This window comes from Lathamus discolor, chromosome 5 (assembly GCF_037157495.1).
Source record: "Lathamus discolor isolate bLatDis1 chromosome 5, bLatDis1.hap1, whole genome shotgun sequence".
Lineage (NCBI taxonomy): Eukaryota > Metazoa > Chordata > Aves > Psittaciformes > Psittacidae > Lathamus > Lathamus discolor.
Window position 1 is genome coordinate 43,696,330 of NC_088888.1, and position 20,155 is coordinate 43,716,484.

The window sequence follows — 20,155 nt, forward strand, 5'->3', positions numbered from 1 at the left end:
AAGATGTTACAGATTCATGCTGAAAGCAATTTATACCACTGTTATGCAAAACATCATGTATTACTCTGGCTTGCGCATTGCATTTATTGCAGTACACTGTGTATATCTAAGTACACTGCAAACTGAATGTGTATGTATATATGGCCACAGAACGTATGCCTGTATTGCTTGCAATTGCCTTTATTCATAAAACTAATTAATTTTACATTTCAGTTTTTGCATTCCTGTAACCAACTAATTTTACAACTGCCTGAGGAGTTCCCTACTAGATGGTGCGAATGTGGACATGAGTTTCTGACTGTCAGACCCTTTAGATGCCAAAATTAGGAGGCTAGATTGCACTACAGAGATAAGTAGCATGATTTGGGGTATGTGTAATAGTTGTGTTAAGTGTTGTTTGCCATAGGTACTCTAAAATGTCTTCTGGAGATGCTTTTCTTCAGAGAATATACCCAACCTCTGTATTTAAAGTGTTGGACACACATGAAATACTATGTGTTGTGAAGCATACAGTGTACAGGATGTATGAGGAGAGGCTGAGGTTTGTTCATCCTGGAAAAGGGAAGGCTAACGGAGGGCTTAACTCCAGTCCTCAGCTGACAAACAGGTTATGAAGAAGCCAGGGCTAAGCTCTTCTCAGAGGTGCAAGAGGAAATGACAAGCTGCAGTGAAGACAAACCACAGCAAGGGAGAACCTGACTAGATGAACAGAACAAAAAATCTTCCCAGTGAGAGGTTAAGCACTGGAACAGGTTGACCAGAATGCTGGTAGGATCTCCATCCTCAGAGATACTCAAAACTCAGCTGGACAAAGCTCTGGGCAGCTTGACCTAACCCTGAAGTTACTGCTATTTCAGCAGGAGGTTGAATTAGACGACCTCCAAACCTCCCTTAAGCTGATTGTTTTCTATGATTGCTCATGTAAGTATAAACAGATCTACTAAAGAAACAGCAGATAAACACACAATAAATTTTTGGCCCTTATGCTATCTGTATTATATATGCATATGATGAAACCAGTTGATCTCAAAATGATTTAAATGAGTGATTAATTAAACAAATGGGACTAATTACGATGCATTTCATTTAAAAGAAGCAGTCTGCATTTGCATTCTAAAGCTTTGTGCTGATTTAATTCACTGAGTGTACACAAACATTTCTTTATTAAATCCTTGGACATCTGTTAGGCTCTTCAAATGAGGTAGTGCTGTTTATTGCTTTTGTTGGACCTTTATTTTCTCTTTTTTCGTAACATCTTTCAAGGATGTTTAGTATTTTACACTCCTTTTTGGTCTTGGGCAAAAATGCAAGTGAATTTTTTAGCTTCACTCAGTGCATGTGGAAAAGATGGAAGGCTTTGTTTATAAAGCAAAATATACTTTTACACTACTTCCAAATTTTTCCTGAGATATCAAGGCGACAGCATGTCTGTAACAAGGACAGCACTGTCTAGCTAAATAACAAACCAGAAGGTGCCTCTCTAAAGCGGCAGTAATAAATCTTTTGACTAAAAAGCAGAATTGTATTTTTGAAAAACACATTCACCTCAGTAATAGAGGGCTGTTACTTACCACTGGAAAATAAGTACTGGAAACATGAAAGAGCAAGATGGTGCTAGATGTTTTGAGTCTGTCTGAAAGGAGTGGTGCTATGTGGCGAAGCAACAGGCTTTCATTCTGAAGATGAAGATGTTGGTCACGTCTGCATTAGCAGCTGATTTACCGTACTGGTTAGCTGGTTAATCGATAGAGCTGGAAAGATTTAGCTTATTTTATGCATCCTTTAGACCTCCTAATACATCATTCCATGTGACTTTTCTCCTGATTATTCCATCTCCTGTTAAATTGTGCCTTATATTTACTTCTTTATTTTGGGGGCTGGATGGTTACACAAGTGCATGGTACAGAGCTGAATTTGCTCATAGCTCAGCTTGGCTTGCTACAGATACAGAGCAGTGGGACACTGTGGAAGAGGAAGAAGAGCCCAGGGTAGCCCAGGGTTACCAGAGGAGCTTTGTGTGCCTGAACTATACATGTAAAGATATTTTAAGTGGGGGTTTATTGTGACAGCAAAGATGTAAAGGGCGTTCCCCTCTACAGTAATATGCATAAAAACATCACTGTGTATAATGACATATATAAAATTATATTACTATATGCCAACATCTAGCACAGTAGCACTGCAGTCCCCGAGGGACCCTGTTCTATTCACAGCTTTGTGTCAGGGGCACAGGCCAATAAACTTTCTTTCTTTGTAGGGTGGTGCTTTCTCTGTTCTCACTCCCATTGTATTTTACAGTACTGACTGAAAGAAAGAGCTGGAAAACAACCTGGTAGCTATTCAATTTAGGCTTGCTTTCAGCTTCAGAGCTTGGGAAGACCTTTGAGACTGTTAAATTTCACTTTACTAAGACAATTTTCTGTACTCTTGTTCTAGAACTCAGCTTGTGTGTGTATGTATGTGATGGATAGCTGGCATTTCTTTGGGGGAAATTTCTGGTCATTGGCCTGGGGCAGGAGCAACCACTAGGGGAGCTGAAAGGAAAACCAAACATCATTTTTCTTGGCAGTTATTGACTGACAATTGCCCAAAGTCTCTACATTTTTGGGAGAGTGTGTTTTTCTTGATTTATACTTTTTAATAGCTTGTGGACTATACCAAGGTGAGAAACAGTTCCTCCTAACAGATTTTATTTTTTTTCTGTTTTCAAAGTTATGAAACAAGGGCACAATAGCATCCTCTGGCTGAAGTAAGCTGCTCTGGAGGCACTGCAGGATTCTGAGGCTAATGTTACCTTCTAATGTTTTTTCTAATGCATTTTGTTAGTAATATATAAGAATCTTGCCCGTACAGGCACTTGCTGAGCTAGACAGCCTGGTATTATCAGTAGGAATATGTGAGGGTGCTTAAGAGTCAGTCAGCTGAGAAAAGCCCCAGGAACAGTTTCTCTTTGGTGAATTCTTTTCAGTAAAAGAAATAAAAGTCATAAAAAGCTCTGTGAGAAAAGAGGCCATTGTACTATCTGTCTACACCAAACCAGATGCAACATTAATTACCAGAATTAAGAAACCTGACTGATGGTTTTCAGTTGTGCTGTTTGAGTTACCCCTTCATTGTTTTTCATTTTTTTTAAAGCAGTATCTCTCTCACTCTGTCTCCCTCTCATAGACACTTACACTGACATTCACAAACACAAATTTATATTTCTTTCTTTTTAGTACAGAAGACCCAAATTGATAAAGCCTACTTGCAGGCTACAGGAGTTCTAGGTGTCAAGTCCTCGAAGTACCAAGACGATATGAGGAAGGTTAGGTATGCTAAGAAGATGGTAGAAACCTCCTCAATTTCCCTGACTGCTCAGATGCATGGCAAAATATTCTTATCTTCAAAAATTCTTATACAATCAAATCCAGCGGTATAGGCCTAGGCTACAGACAATACCAGCAAACAAGTCTGTATATCTGCATGTGTTCATGCTAGTGTGCGTGTCTTTTTTTTCTTAGTACCACTAACTGCATTGTGTATTGTGCTATGTATGATGCTTTAAAGAAAACCAAAATGAAATGTAATTCCAGAAACCAAATTTTTTCAAGGACAAAATCCAGATTTCTTTTTGGCTCTGTAAGCTGTTGCAGAAGGGTTAAATCACAGGATTTGTCAAGTACACTATAGATACACGGCACTGAGCACACTGTGATCAACAGTTTAATTGTGTTACTGTACATACAATTTAAGCTTTTGTTGCCTTGGGACTGGATTATGGTAATACGACCTGTTTAGAGTTATTGGCTCAATCCAGAAGATTAAAAAACTGGTGCTGAATGCAACAGCTGCCTTTTGGTAGCACAGTGCTGTTGTGACCTGGTTCACACTGACTGTGTTGGTTTCCTGAACAAATTCAAGATAGAAACATGCAAATTAGTTGAGAATTTACCATTTACAAAGCTGATGTGTTTCATGCACCCAAGAATTAGTACTGCTAAAAGCTCTTACACCTCAGTTAGTTAAAGTGTTTTACAGGCTATGCGGAGGGGCTGTTGAAGCGGGAGTCTGAAGGTGTTTTTGATCTCTGGAAAAATTTCCTTGTGGTTCAGATCTTCAGGCTGCTCACCTTTAGCAGTAAGCAAAGATGGCTAAACTTACATAGGCTGCTTTGGACATGTCTTTTAAAGGAGAGGTGGGTTTGCAGGAGAAGGAGCACACCATTCAAGGCTGTTCCTTGGCTGGGAAGGTTTTGTTGAGGTGAGTGTGGGTAAGCAAACCCTGATTGTGTTTACATGTTTTGGGTAACAGTTCTAGACTGACTATCAGATCACCAAAAATCAAACATTACAGAGTAGGGAAAATAGTAAAAACTGCCGAAGGCCTGGGCTGGTCAGTATGTACCTCAGACCTCTCAAGGGGCAACAGCCCCTTCCTCAAGGTTTCAGAGCTGGGTGGCTTAGAGGAATACAGCCTTTGGGTAGGTCTAGCTGCAGGCTGCAGGTGTTGCCTCCACCTGGCCCAGACCTTGGATGGACCCAGACAGGGAAGAGGCATCGTCTTCTTCCTCCTGCTTTGCCTGCAGTGCTCTGGGGTTATTCAAACCAGTGACCTGGCTGGCATGCAGGAGGGTTCACATACTGTCAGCTCCCATGGTTTAACACAGCTGAAGAGGCCAGTCACAAGGCGAACCTTGGGCAAATCTGACTCCATCAAAGTAATTTTTGTCTGTGCTTTGTTTTCTTTCTCCTTTCTACTCCAGGAGTGTACACTTTTCTTTCCAGCACCTTAAAATCTCTGGAAGAGAAAGACTACATTCACCGCGTCCTGGACAAAATTACAGACACTCTGATACATTTAATGGCTAAGTCAGGTCTTTCTCTGCAGCAACAACACAGACGACTAGCTCAGCTCCTTCTCATCCTCTCTCACATCAGACACATGAGGTGAGAGCAAGCATGTGGTCAGCCTTCCTACACTGGTCCTGTGCAAGGGAGGTTTACAAATGCACACAGACTTTTCCTTCACAGGTGGGAGTGCAAACTGTGTGTAGAGCTGTTACAAAATATGATACATATATATATATGCCCACTTTCATAAAGATGTATGACTATGTGTGCAAAACAGTACGTTGGATTATGGTGTGAGGAGTAAATGTTTTCCCCATTTGTTTCTTCTAGTTTCCTTTGCTTGTTGTTTTGATACCGCTGTAAGCAGTGTCTACTTCTAATGTTATGTGCATCTTCTATCCTATTTGAAAAGTACTAAGTAGAATAATAATGCAGTAGTAGCCTAGTTCTGCAAACTTTAATCTCCTATAAGATTTAATAAAACTATCACTTTCATGTAGCCACTTTTCACAAGTGGCTTGATTGCAATTCACTTCAGAAAACAGATTAGGATCATTATGTGTATTTTATAGGTGAGAATAAATGCAGATCTGATGAATCCTAATCTAGAGGATGGTGTCCTTTGCTAATTAGAGGTGAGGTGTCAGGCACTCTTATTAGTTGTAGCAATGATTCTCCCAGACGTAATTACCTTTCAAGGTAGCTGCTCGGGGGCTGGAATGTTAACAATATGGCATACAAAAAAGCAGTATAGATTTTATTTTTATGAATAGAAAAAAAAAAGTTACACAAATTTTAATTTTCATCATTTCAATTAATAAGAGTAAGCACCACACCAGAGCTGCTAAAGATGAAACATGCAGATTTTACCTCCTGGGCTGGTATACAGGTATTCAGGAAAAAGTCATTCGGTGTGTGCATGTGGCTTTTTTACTTAAGAAGAATTTGTACAATTAAGGAAGTTCCAGATACACAGTGAAGTGAATAATTTCCACAGTTTAGTATATGGATACTATTACAAGTGAGCATTTGCTAACGAATTGGCTGAGGTTATTTTCCAGGAAAAAGATCTGATAATTAAGATTTTATTATGGGGATGCCAAGATTCATCCGATTTTCTTGGTCACAGTGCCTAAATTAGGAGTCCATGTGCTCTAGGCTATGTTTTAGGCAAAGGAGAGCAAAAGATCCACCTTCAGAAGGCAACTTACTCATGAGCAGTCTGAAATATTCTTTGAAGGTGTTGTCTTCTGCTAACTGTAGCAGGAGAGCACAGCAACTGAACTGGTAAGTTAGTTCTGTACAAGGCAGAATTCATATGAACCTCATAAATATTATCAGCTGATAGGTTTTTTCCTATAGCGTATTTGGAAAGTAAACATTGTTTTGTTAAAACCCACAGCAACAAAGGAATGGAGCACCTGTATAACATGAAGTGTAAAAATGTGGTTCCACTCTATGATCTCTTGCTGGAGATGCTGGACGCTCATCGACTGCATGCCCCAGCAGCCAGGAGTGCTGCACCAATGGAAGAGGAGAACCGGAGCCAGCTGACAACTGCTTCAGCTTCATCTCATTCCATGCAGCCTTTTTATATAGGCAAAGAAGAGGAGAAAGTGGGTGAAGAGTACAATATAAGCAAAAGTCAGCAAATATGATTGTGTGAGAAACCCAGCAGTGTGCTACCTAGCTCTTGCTTCATTTCGTCTATAGTGCCACCTGTGTAAACACTCCAGTGACAACAGTCATCTGCATTTTCCATTTGAGTGTTTGTCAAGCACTTGCCTAAATTGATTGCTTATCCTAAATGGAAGACATTTCATTGCTATGGACAGCCAGCAAGGATTGTTAAGCTAACTTGATTTAAAATTTGCAGCGGTTTTATTTAATTTTGCATGGAAGTTGGGTAAGTCCTAATCTAAACCAAACATTCATTTGACTATAAATTAGTAGGCCATACCATCCATGCGTATTGGTATCTTCATGAGAGGTAGCCTTTGTTAATATCCAACCCAAATTCTGAGCTTGCTTAATCCTTTACTTGCTTGAAACTTCGAACCAGTTTAGTAGCGATTTTGGTTGACTTTTTTGGGGGGAGGGGTGGTGGAGGGTGTAAATGAAAAAAATTGTCATCTTAGGATGCCATAGTGCATCTACGCTGCTAGTGACTGCTTTGGTAGCTTAGGTGGATTCCCACCTCTCTTCTTTGTACAGTAGAAAGGAACTCCTGTTTAAGAATAAAGCTGGTTTACATTGCTGGCTTAAATCATTAGACAAAGCCCTGTCAAGACTACACTGACCAAACTTTTAGGTTCCCTTATCATATCCTCTAGCTGAATTGCACTGCATGCATCCTATCTTGTTTGATCCTACAAAGCTAAACTGCTCTGTTGCTTGTCAGTGTGTCAATCAAGGGCAAACCAGCAAACAGTGATAACATAGGTAATTATGCTTAAATCAGACAAGACGATTACAGAAATCATCAGGTTTTAAAAAATCAAATTGTCTTCATGCACATATGTGATCCAGCACTATTTTATGAAACCTCCCCCTGTCCTTTGCTTTACTGTTCTACAAACCAAGGGGTGAGCACACCAGTGCAAAACTGGCACAGCCAGGTGGGATGGTCCCATCCAGAAGGGTGTGGTCTAGCCATGTGTGGGAGTGCTGGCATCACAGCCAGAGCAGCAGGCTCTGCATTGCCTCAGCTTGCTTTGGTTCTTGTCGGGGTATGCTCAGAAACTACTGTTAGGAGCCAGCTCACCTGTGACACCAGAACTGGGCAATCAGCCTCAGACAGGGTGAAGACTCTGGGACTGAGGAAGATTCTAGGAAGAATCTAGAAGAATCTAGACTCATAAGAAGACTCTAGGAAGATAAATCTAGCTTTCTCCATGCAAGTGTGTAACTTTTTCGTAATGATTAGTCAGATTCTTCAGACCAACTGTAAGTATACAAAAGGTCCACCGACATCAAGACTTTCAGTAAGACATGAGAGAGACTGAAGAAATCCATACTATGTAGTATTCAAAGTAGGAGTCGGCGCTGCTGTTTGGCTGTCTCTATGCGCAAATTAAACATCAGGGAATGTTGCTGGGTACTGGAATTATTACATATACCAGGGATATTTTGTTAGTCTAATAATAAAAACTTTGCCTGTGCTATCTGCACTTCCGCTTTACAGGTGCAGTTTGTGAGTTAACATGGACCAGGGACTATCCCAATAGCTGGCTGGAAGCAACCACCCTGCGAATAAGGATGTTTCATAGCACATGCATAGGTTGCTCCACAGCAGCTGGCCACAGTGCTAGAGGAGTGTTCAGGGAGGTTTCTTCTACTGCTATAGGTTAAACGTTTATGTTAGATTATGCCGATTGGAATATCCCGTAGTAACTTGATGTAGGAAACAGTGAAACTAATGCCATGCAGGAGTGCCTATGTCTAATCATGCTCCCTGTTACACAAGCAGAGTCTGTGCGTAAGTGAGACTGAGTTACATAACAGTTGTAGCAAGGCACAGGACAAGTTTGTGCTCCAAGTCAAGGACTCTATTCTTTACTGAGTGTACATAATGATGTCTGTAACAACAGTTTCATGTACATATCTGAGGATACATGCCGTTTAAAAGTCTAAAACTAGATGTTACCTACATTTGAGAAGATTCCTTTGAAAACTCTGCAAGCCTCAACATGTGAAGCAGTCACTGTAAGTTAACGGGCCTTTTATTGGTGCATATTATAGTGTCATTTTTTTTCTGAATCTGCTGAAGGATTTGTCTTTTTTGTGTATTCAGTAAGAGAGTGTGTGTCGGTGTGTGTGTGTGTGTGCTCAAATTTGGTACCAAAGGCTTTTGGAGGGCTCCTAAATGCCTTGAGACATAATGCACGTTTTTTTTTTTTTTGTTTAGTATCTGTTTTTCAAATGTGTTAGCAAGATTATGAATGCCCTGAAATGAGTGCAGGCTAAGATCAATGGAGCACAGGAATCCGTGTAGTTACATTTATGTGCTTACAGAATCATAATTCACATTCACTAACAACAGCACTAGAGCTGCTTTTTAAATACTGTATGTGCAAATTGGTGGTCTCTATGACAGAACACACACATCGAGCTCATAAGCTTAAGCTGAAAGGCAAACTGGTTTAAATGAATGCTTCCCTTCCCACATCCCAGAACAGTTCATTACATTGATTCAAGTGTAAACTGGACCTAGGGTAAAAAAAATAGTTAATGGAGAGCAACATAAAACAGAGGGTCAGATTCTGATTGTACTTACATAGAAGTACCACCACACTACACTTTTTTTCCTGGTGAAGCTGGATAAGCATGATTTGAAGTGGTATGCAGCAGACAGAAGGGTATCATAGCGTGTCTTGGAACATAAGAAATAGTCAGCTTCCAGTCTTAATTATGAATACTTTCCTAGTCTCAGCCCTTGCAAGGAAGTAACTCAGATTTAACCAGTCCTCCCATCTTTGTCGAGACAACAGTGAAGGGCACCCCACAAAGAAAAACAGTGATTTCCCAGTAACAGATTCATTTACCTTGGGACTGTCTTAGGAGCTGTGTCTTTAACTTGTTCATAAGATTTTAACTGAATCAGCACCTTAATGAATATAGTAACCTTCCCATAGTTATCCGTAAAGGTGATTGTCCACATATCAGACAGCTGAATGTAGCTATTCAACCAATTAAACAAAGTCTATGATACAAACATGGCAATTTTTTTCATACGTAATTCTGAATTATGCTCGTATATGCAAACAATTGTGCCTGACATTGGTAAAATTGTTATTTCACAGGATGATATTTTATGTGTGTGTGTATATATATATATATACATATATATATTTGCAGCTGACAAACCAGTACTACCTGAAGACCTGGTGATGGACATTAAATAAAAATACATAATATGTAAAAAAAAAATAAATAAATAATAAGGCAAGAAAACTTTTCAAGGCAGCTAATTACGCTTTTACCAAAACACTCATAGTGATGTATCCGGAGAGCTAATAAAAGAATTATTTTATAATGTTTATACATGATTTTTTTAAAAAAAAGACCAAAAAAAAACCCCGCATCCAAAAAACCAAAAAGCAATCCCCCCTAGAAAAACAGGCAATGCGTTACCAGCACAAGCCAAACAGAAGTAAGACCAGATGGACTTGCTTTGCTTGAGAATCTGGTTGTTACTGAATTATTACAAAAAAAGCTTGGGAGGCAGAAGAGGAAATAGGGTGATGTCTTAGTGGTGTTTGTGTTTCCAGCAATATGTGAAAGCTACTCTGGTTTGCAATAGTTTGAGCCATGTCTTGATGTTGCAGGCTTTGTCTCAGGTAAAGTTGCCAGCTGGAGCAGTAGGATTTGTACTGGGGTAAAATAATTTAATGAGAGTTTCTTGGGGTGTGTTTGTGGTAAATTTATGCTTCAGTGACATCTCTTTTTTTCTCCTTCTGTACACTGAGGGGTTTAATAATTTAAAAATACAGTTAAAGAAATAACCTGAACTGAGCTCCCCAGGATATTCCAAGAACTATCAGTAGGTCACTGAACTTTAAATTGAATAAACCCCAAACAAAACCCCCAACATCCAAAATAAACCCCAGATCACACCCTTAAGCCAAACCAGGGTTTGTACTGAAGCCTCCATTCATTCCAACTGATGCTGACTGGTTCCTTAAGAGTTGTGCCATATGTTAAAAGTGAAACAAACTATCATCAAAGAAAAAAATCTGCCTCACTGAGGCCTTAGTCTTATCACAGGCTTTGTTAGGAGCACAGTAAGCCTCTCTTGTGTATATAATATCCTGCTTTAAAATTAGAATGCCACCCAACCTAAAGCTAATGGGATTTTGTATATAAGGTATTCTCAGATGAATTTATGTGAAGTGCATTTCTTACTCTGAAAAAAGAGATGTCTATTTTCCATGCTATCTACAACTGTAACATAGCTTTACAGATAGAAATACAACGCGTAAGAGAAGGGTCATGTCAAAGATGGTATCACAATGCAAACCAGTCTTTGATGTCACCTGCGACTATAGCATAATCTCAAATTGATCTGAGGATTTTAATATTTCCTTGATATTAGTGACCTACCTGTTCACTCTGGAGTTCCCTTTCACCTTTCAAATGTAGATAGCCTTATATCCTGAAAGCTGTTTTCAAAATGATTGTTGCCCATAAGGGTATTCGGTTTTGCACTGTATTAAAAGAAAAAAAAATCTAAAAAAAAAAAAAAATCTTTTGCATTCAGATGTGCCTAAAGAAACAAATATCAAAAATTTAAAAAAAAAAGTACATGCTGCCATCTTGCAAATTAGTATGCTCTGTACTCCTGTGTGCCTATAATTAGAAGTCTGTTTCTTCAGAAAGTGCCCATTGGAAAATGAAGGGATAGACTGCTGGTCATGAGACTCACATTAACAAGCCACTTTATGTATCACCTTACTGTATATACTATGAAACTAATGCTTTTTGTGTGCTTTTGTCTGTCAATGGGAAGACCTTTCTTCGGTATAGGCTCAGCTGCCATAATGTATTTGTTGAAGTATTCTGTTCTTTCAGTGATGCATATAAAACTATTGATGTCTTTGTTTTGGTGAAGTTTTCTTTCTTTTTTTGCACCTAAAATAGTTCTAAAAAAGTCTAAATGAAAAATCTAACCCAATCGGTGTGAGATTTTTATCAATGTATTTGATGTTGAAAATAAAGAATTAGCCAAAGCACTTTGTTTCATTAGTTATATTTTGCACAGTTTTAAAAACATGCTTCTCTGCTTATTGTTTTCCAGTAACCAGTGAAATGGTACGCTCTTTTTCACAGTGCATTTTCATCTAAGTGAAAACTGTTCCTTAATTTGTTTCTTCACCTTTCCCAAAAAACACGAGTCTGGCCATTTCAAGAGTTAACAATGTGTTCCAGTCTCTAGTATCCTAAAGACTAAGTATTTTATATGCTTTATGTTCCTTATTTTGGCTTATGAAACAGATTATGGTGGAAGAGACAAATTGTATGAATTTCGCCTTCAGTAGTTGACTGTCGCTTGCCATGAGTTAGCTAATATCAAGTAAAATAGCACTTATTTCCCAAGCAAAATCTATTCCTAAGGGGGAAAAATTGTGTTCTTCATGGGCTACAACTTGGTACTCTCAATAATTGGGACACCTGCTCTCTTCAAAAGCCTTGTGGCCAAGCTTATGCTTCAAAACAAAATGATGGATTTTTATTTTCTTTTCATCCAGATACTGCCACATTAAAAGCCCCATGCAGCAGCCTGTCCTTAGGCTGGAAAAGTCTTGCAGCTGTCTCCTCTGCATTACACTGTTTGCCTCCACCCAGTGAAGAGGAGAGGAAAATCCAAACATCTAAAATAACACTCATCAGTATGCTCAGAGAGAAAGAACGCCCATAGGAGAGAGCTGGGTTTTCTTATGCCCAGTCAGGCTCCAATTGCTACCATTCACCATGGCATCCTACAGACACAGCGGCTCAAGTCTAAAAACTTTCATAAAGCCTTCAGGAAAATTGACCATCAAAATAATAACACTTGGCACTTAGCTCAGCAGGAGCAAAGCTAACTACCTCTCATGCCCCTGTAAGAGCTGTGTGTTGCAGTCTTTAGGTGTCACTCTGCTAATGTCTTCATTTCTTCAGGCATACTGGTGACATAAAATCTCCTGCTATTTTCCATTCCTACACATTCATGCACCAGTCGAGTATGCTGCCATTTTAAACAGCTGACAAATGCGCACATGAGGAAAGGCACAGGCCTTTCAGGATTTGCTTTCAGGATTATTTTGTTTTCTTAGCCAGATTTTGCAACACATCCTTGGGACTGTAAGATTTTTAGCTCCTCTACACACAAATACTGAGTGCTCTTTTCTAAGACAGAAAGATCTGCTTCTTGTCAGTTGTCTCTTTTATTTTCCTCTCCCTCTTGAGAACCTGTGTCATCCATGAAAGGTGAAACAAGTACGTTACGTCATAGAGGTAAGCAATAAGTGCTACCCACTTTGCAGTAGGCACATGAAAGTCTGAAAGGTTAGGCATTAGTATGAAAGCAGAAAAGGTTGAGTTCCATTCTGCCTTTATCGGATTATTTTTTGCTGAAGTTAAATCTGAAAAATGGGAGAGAAACTTCAGCTCCAAAATGTCATCTTCTTATCTGTCTCGACCAAAATGCTACAGCATGATGCTTTCTTCCAGTATGTTTTTCCCTCTTGTCCCCACAGTCTGTACACCTGCCTGGACACTGCTTCGTTCAGGAAAGGAGTCAAAATTGCAGTGGACTCTGGTAGCTTTCCTTCCAGCTGTTTTTACAACATCCTTTCTAAAAACAATGGAATGGAAAAACCCACAGTTACAACATCAATAATAGCAGTCTCCCAGGAATTGCAACATGCCTGAATGTGCAAAGAGCCTGACCTGAGTAACGTTTGTCCAGACTACTTCCACATCATCCCTGACTGACACAGGAATGCTCAGTGGCTCACCTCTCATCCCGCAAGGCCACCTCTGATGATACAAGAAATCAACAATAGTTTCGTAAAGCCTCCTTTCTCTTATGAAAACTAAATGTGCCATTGTTTTATTCAGACCTTGCTGTGGTTAAATCAACTTGCTACATCTCAGGTCTTTAAATAGACTTTACTGAACCGAGCAGTTTTGACCAGTTCATTTTTTTTAATATGTTAAGCAGCACCAAGTAACAGAAGTCACAGTTTTCAGTTCCTGTCTGCTTTTAGAGCAATCATTTCATATAACTCAGATTTCTATCATAGTCCATGACAAGTCTTTAGTGCTCAAGCTTGCAGTTATTAATTTCCTTTTATCTTGTTTTCATAGATTTTCATCTACTGTTTTTGTTTTTTTGGAAGACAACTTAATCCTTAAATCATTCCTAGTTATTTCTTTATTGTGGAATATTATGAGAATATTCCCATGTTCTTAAGATTACTAAACCAAGCATAACTTCTTCCAATATAGATTTCACATCTATGTCCCTCTAGGTCTAATTACAGCCAAATAGCACAACAAACAACAGAATTCAGCTGGCTGGCATTGCTGCCAAGGTTAAAACCAGCCAGCCAGTACCTAGACTAGTTCCCTCATGTAGGGAACATTGTGAATATCAGACACACATATTTCCCCCAAAGACAAAAGACAAATGACCCCTTCTCTCTAACTTCTCCCCCACCCCAACTTAGGTTTAGATGAATTCTGAAATTGACGACTGTAAGAATTGAACAATTTTAAGGCCACACCACCCAGCTTAAACTTCAGTATGGTATTTCCTGCTTTTCCTTTCCATGATCCATTGCTTTAAACACCAAATAAAACATAGCAGTGCAACTGAGAAAATAAATGCTCTCTTCTCCTGCTTAAAAACATGCATTTCTTCTCCTTGATTCTGGTTTTACTTCCCAGAATCCTCCCACATTTGTTAAATCCTGATAGCATCTGTAGTTCGAAGACTGTGAGCAACCAGTTTGTTACGACTCTGAACATGCACACAGATGCACTCAGATGCACATGATGATAAGCATGCTGAGTGATGCTATCAGCTGTAAACAAATTCTCAACCACAAATAGCACAAGACTCTGAGGGCTAGGGATGACCATTCATAAGACTATTTCAGTAGCTTTGTCCATTCAATAACCAGCAGTAGGAGAAGGTTCTACAGAATGAGAAAGCAAGACTGCAGCTGTTCACGACATTTGCAGGGGAGCTGGAAGGGTGGCAAACCAGTGGCAAGAAACTATTGATCTGCTGCAGAATTAAGCTGTTATCGCTGCTGGAACAGCGTGAAGGATAGGCAATGGGTATCATCATGCTCATAACTGTGAGAAATCAGGGCACACTATTTCTTTCAACTTCAGATCATTTGTATTCCTAACACTGTCAGACATCTCTAAATATTTCTTTTCCGTCTGTCTTCAGATTTTGTAAAGCACAGTCCACAAACAAAACTCCATAAACAGAAGCAGTAAGTTCAGGGCAAATGATGCTCATTATCTTGCACTATTATCATTATAAGCATAAATTACTGCACAGTCTGGAGTTGCTGAGCAACCACTTTCCATTATGCTTTTAAACACCCACTAGTTAAGAAGAGACTACACGCTTCTAAGCAGGTTCAGTGTTGCAAGATGCATCAAGCTGCAGGGATGATTACACCTCTATAGAAGCTACTGCATTTATCTATGATAGAAAATGAGGAAGAACATAATGCAGTAATGACTGGAGTTCCCCAAATGGAAAGTCTCCTTTCTCTATGCTTGAACACATGCCTTCAATGTTCAATGTCAGACCCAGAGTTCTGCAGCTCCCATACTGCCTTTCCTTAACCTTTGCAGCCAAGAATTAAGTCCCTCATATTTGCAGAGCCCAAGTGAGACAATTCCGGAAGAAGTCAGATGACAGGTTGCAGGCGGAGCACAGAGACAGGGCATCTTGGACTCTAATATATGCATTTCTTAAAAAGTTTGTCCTCACCCATGTTGTCTGTGACAGCACCCCAAGAACGCAGAGGTAGGCAAGAGAGAGCAGCTTGACATTATAGGGTGAGAAAGATGCCCGGGCTGCAAAGCTGGCTAGTGCCTCTGGCTAAAGTACATGACAGCTGAGTGTGGTTCCCACTCCCCCCATACAGTTGACCCATTTAACCTGGTTCATGCTGTGGAGATCAAAGCATATGTTGATCTCATTCTGGGGTTTGCAGCTCAAGTCACTGCTGCTCTTGGAATGGAGCTTGCTTTAACAGGATCTTGATCGCGGCCATTTTTTTTCCATTTTGATATCTTTGTGCCGGTTTTTAGAATCAAGATCCAGTTCTGTAAAATCACATTTGAAGTCGTAATGAAATTGGTTCAGAGCCAGGAAATTGCTTTTGGAGGGGCCTATTGCTCAAAGCACTTTTATCTGGTCAGATTTAGATTTTGTCCACAGTTGCAGTTAATACTCAAAGTCCCAAAAGTAAGAAGTCCAAAGTGGCAGTCAGGAGCCTCTAACCTGCTAGCAGAAACCACCTGCTATTCCCGTGAGACTTCAGCTTCAGACTGACATTCCCATATCCTTGAAGGCATGAGGGTTTCAAGATTTACAAACAGGCATTTTTCCTGTCTATGACATTTTTCTTATGCGTGTCTATCACTGCCCATGACTGCCTTATTCACAGTTATTGTAGAGAGTTTGGTCTTCACTGGGATGTTTGCTCTGTGTGAGCAAATACTCGGAGTCAAAAGAAAGTTCTCTGTATCCAGCGCCTCTTTCAAATATACAGGCAATATGCTGAAACTCTAGTTAGCTCTACAGCTAGAGCTCAGAGGCATGAATAGAAGCAGCTTTGCTCTGAAACATCTGGAAGGAAGCAAGGCATAGCAGGGACACTCCACCCTCATCTTCATCAGCAAGCCACATATACCTTTGCAGGTAATCATTAGCCAAAAATGCCCTCAATTCAAAAGGGATACTGACAATTGATAATGTGACCTTCCAAACTGTTTATTTCTTTTTAATTATCATAAATTCTTTTCCGCCTTAGCCTTAACTTTAAGGAATTAAGTATGAAAAGTTCCTATGATTTCACATCAGTTTTCCCCCGCCTATTTAAACAGCTTAATTTCCATTCCTCTGTCAGTTCATCACTTCTTGTATTCCCAAGACTGAGTATTTGAACAGGCGAGAGAAAATAAAAGGGCATGAGAAGTGAGGAGTTGGAAAAGTGGGGGAGACATTCAAACAGCCAAGGGAAGTAGAAGCTGAAGAGTGGCAAAATAGCTGGCAAATACAAATGTCAGGTTGCAATCCAAAGCATGCCAAGTGCTACCCTGTATATGTTTGATAAAGCACCTTATTAATTGCATCTAACATAATTCAAACTGAACTTTTTTCCTTGTACTCCTCTCTCCCTCCTAACACCTTTCAATCCTCCCTGCCTCACTCTCAGTTCTTAAGTATTATAAAGACACAAACAGAGGTCTCACCTGTGACTTTTCACCTGGTTCCTTCAACACACTGCTTTTCCATAGGCTGATATTCACAGGCTATCTACTACCCTTTAGATAACATCTACTTCCATGATATCACCAATAATTAGCTGGAAAATAGGAGACAAAGTCAGGCCCAGATCTTTATTTCTCACTAAATTAGGCTTACTCTTTACAATGTTTTCTTTTAAAAGAAAACAAAAGTATCTTTTAACAAAAAAATTAACCAAAATGAGGGAGCGGCTGATGGAAGGATTTCTAAAGCATACAGAGAGTTGGGCTAACAGGTCTGAGAAACTACCAAATTATTCACATAGGTGCTCAAATTAGCAATGACTAAATTATGTCACCAAAGACAACGGTAACAGAAAAGAGAGGAGGGATCAATTTTACGGAATCTGGCATGTCTGTTGCAACTAACAGCTCATCGTTGTACCCCAAAAGTGATTATGTCAGTCAATGACAGAATCAGTGATTATGGATACTAACCTAGCCTAGCATAATTTCTGATTAGCAATTTAAAAAAAACCATAAAGCATTGAGAAGAATACATACTTGTGTCAGTCCAAGTCTGATTTCAGATATTTAAGATACTTTGTTGACAAAATATTCATTTCAGGATAAAAAGGAAGAAGATACAAAATCTTTTTCAGGAAAATGTTAATACTACACTTACCTGAAAAGGAACCTTTATTTTGTCTTCTCCAAATGCTTGAGTTCACTTGTGGTACTCTACATCTAACCACCCTCCCTCAAACCAGCTCCAGTGATGACATTCCAGGAATGTAATTCTATGTAACAGCAATAAGGTGTTTGCAATATATTCTAGAGTAAAAACATTTAACTCACCAGAAAAAATCATATTGTGTGTCATGGATTTAAAAACCCCAAACTATTAAAGAGAGTCTGTATTTTTTTCCAAAATCAAAAGGAATCCTCTTTTGGTTGAGTTTTGACTGATAAGCTGGGCAAAGTGTTTGCCACTTCGCAGACTGCAGGTTTTCTGCAGTATTTCTGGAAAACTTAAGAGTTCCCAATTTTGTTCCTTTTTTTTTTTTTTTTTTCTTTTTTTCTCTGCTATTTATGATTATGCTTTGGGCACATTCCACTAGACTAACTATTGGTAAAGCATAAATCTTGGCACTAAGCTGCTACGTAGTTTACTTTAGTGGGGACTGGTGCAACCTCAATTGCCAAAGGTTGCATGAGTGCATACATAAACACACCCACAGAGCACATGGGTGAGAATGAACTTCAAGAAGCAGCTTGAGAGAAAAGAAATAACCCTGAAATGACCAATGAATTCAAAATATGAACAGCTTTCAATAGTAGCACATCTTCTAATGTGATACTTTCCTATGTACTTCACATTTGTCCAGTTCCCCAGATCTCATTCAAACATATACCTAATACCATTAATTTGTTACAGCATTTTTTAATCCATTTTAGAAGTGCAGCATATGTACGTCTTCTAATTTTTATACCATACGTATCTCATTCTGAACTTAGAGGTTTCCATACTTGTCATTAAAAAGCACGTAGACAAAATATTTTATGGTATCTATAATAAATGCAAATAAATCAATACAAACAAAACTTGGCTTAGCAAACTGTACATATATATGTTCTCTGTTTTTCAACTTGACATTCAACTTTTTTCCTCATAAAATCTTTTACGATCTTATTTATTACATCCATTTTTTTAAACCTTAAAAAAGTGCTTCTCAGATTTACACCTTGTGCATCCAAAGCAAACGTTAGAACACCATGCCCGAAACAGAAACCACAGGGAATAATACATTGCCATACAAGATCCTTTAAAATTGTATGTTACAAATGCTCTAAAATTTCTTTAGCATTGGTTATTTTGTATACTGTAGATATCAAGAGGGTATTTAACAAAGACTGGCTAATGGCTCATTTAGAGCAGCACACAGGAAAAGATCTACAGTATCAAGTCCTTAGCTATGCATAGTACAGGGCAATGACCTGGACATAAAGTGGTTGAAGATCCAGAAAGCTGGATAGAAGGACATTTTGCTCACACATGTCACATCCTCCTCAGTACCCAGGATGCGAGTATTTGAACAATGCTATACAGGTAATACACTCTGAAGTTTGATACTGATATACTGATGCGTTACTAGCTGAATGCCAGCAAAGAATGCTATGAGCACAGCAACAGCTACAGCAAGTAGGTAAAGCTGCCACACTGAAACCTGCCACCCTTTAAAACCATCCTGCCGCCCAGCTTGCACTCCTGCATGGTCACCCGCTGTCTCACAGGTCTCCTTCATAATGGAGGTGGACCATTCATGTATTTGAGCATGGGGTGGAAAGAGCGGGCAAAGTTGTTGGCCATAGTACAGCTGTAGTCCTCCTCAGTCATTGGCACCAGGCAAGCCAGCCCAATCAGGAGCAGCAAGAGCAGCTGAAGTGGCAGAGCAGCTCTGAGGACTCTGAGGAAGAAGGACGGGTGCCGCCATGCTGGCCCAGCCTCAGAAAGGGAGGAACCTGAGCCACCTCTTGTGGACCTGAGAAAAGAGGATGGACAGGTGAATACAGTAAAACATCACTGCAGCAGAGGTTGCCTTTGGGCATTCAGTCTTCCCTTAAGGCTGGCTTAAAATTTATGCAGACATTGACTGACAACTGCAGAGGTATTTTTCCCTGAACATGCTATTTTCCTAACATTCTTAAGAGACTGTATTTCTAGATTGGGTAGGAAAATGCCAAATGATCATAACAGAAAGGGCTTTGTGACCCCACAGCCCTTTTGTCAATTATAGGGAAGACTCCCCCTTTAAAGCACTGCGCTGTAGAGAAGGTGAAAATAAAAGGTGGGCCGTACCTGTCATGTGTTCAATGCATGCTGTCCAAAATGGAAGCCTCCTTATTTAAAATAGCAGTTGCATTTGGTTTGCAGAAGTTTCTACATTCATTTCTGTATATAGTATCCGCAAGGGTGCAACACATTAAGATTCAGTTACATCAATCTTCAATTAATTAATACACCAATATGGAGGCAATGGGGACTCATTTTCTATAAAGTACATTGAATTTTGAATCTTGCACTGAATCAGCAGTTAAAATCTGTTTTCTCAGCTGAGTTGACAACATCCAAGTGATTTTGTCTCGTGTCTATGGATCTGATGTGAAATGGCATGTCTATGAGAGAGGCCAGAACTAACACAAATATTTCCAAAGAAGCACTTCAAATTAAGCCTTCAAATCCAATCTATTTTTTCATGGGATAAAGACATAGATTTCACATTTTCCTTTTTGATTGAAATTGTCAGAGCTCTAATATATGGATGACAGGTTTCGAG

General features: G+C 39.4%; 2 protein-coding genes across 8 annotated transcripts in view; one reads left to right on the forward strand and one right to left on the reverse strand.

Annotated features, from left to right (window-relative positions):
• The window catches only part of ESR1 (estrogen receptor 1), a 192,893-nt gene extending 181,330 nt beyond the window's left edge, over positions 1-11,563 (forward strand). For 3 of the 6 annotated variants that reach the window (XM_065680586.1, XM_065680585.1, XM_065680587.1), the window contains exons 8-10: positions 4,745-4,928; positions 5,991-6,119; positions 6,235-11,563. In XM_065680586.1, coding sequence (XP_065536658.1) covers positions 4,745-4,928; positions 5,991-6,119; positions 6,235-6,490 — 569 coding nt within the window. In that variant the 3' untranslated portion in view covers positions 6,491-11,563. Of the gene's footprint in view, positions 1-213; positions 1,141-4,744; positions 4,929-5,990; positions 6,120-6,234 lie in introns of those variants that run through there. The other 3 variants (XM_065680588.1, XM_065680589.1, XM_065680590.1) reach the window with 2 other exon arrangements.
• A 5,393-nt stretch (positions 11,564-16,956) lies between these two features.
• Positions 16,957-20,155, reverse strand: part of SYNE1 (spectrin repeat containing nuclear envelope protein 1) — a 295,836-nt gene continuing 292,637 nt past the window's right edge. For both annotated transcript variants that reach the window (XM_065680584.1, XM_065680583.1), the window contains one exon: positions 16,957-19,360. In XM_065680584.1, the coding sequence (XP_065536656.1) occupies positions 19,120-19,360 (241 nt within the window). In that variant the 3' untranslated portion in view covers positions 16,957-19,119. The remainder of the gene's footprint in view (positions 19,361-20,155) is intronic.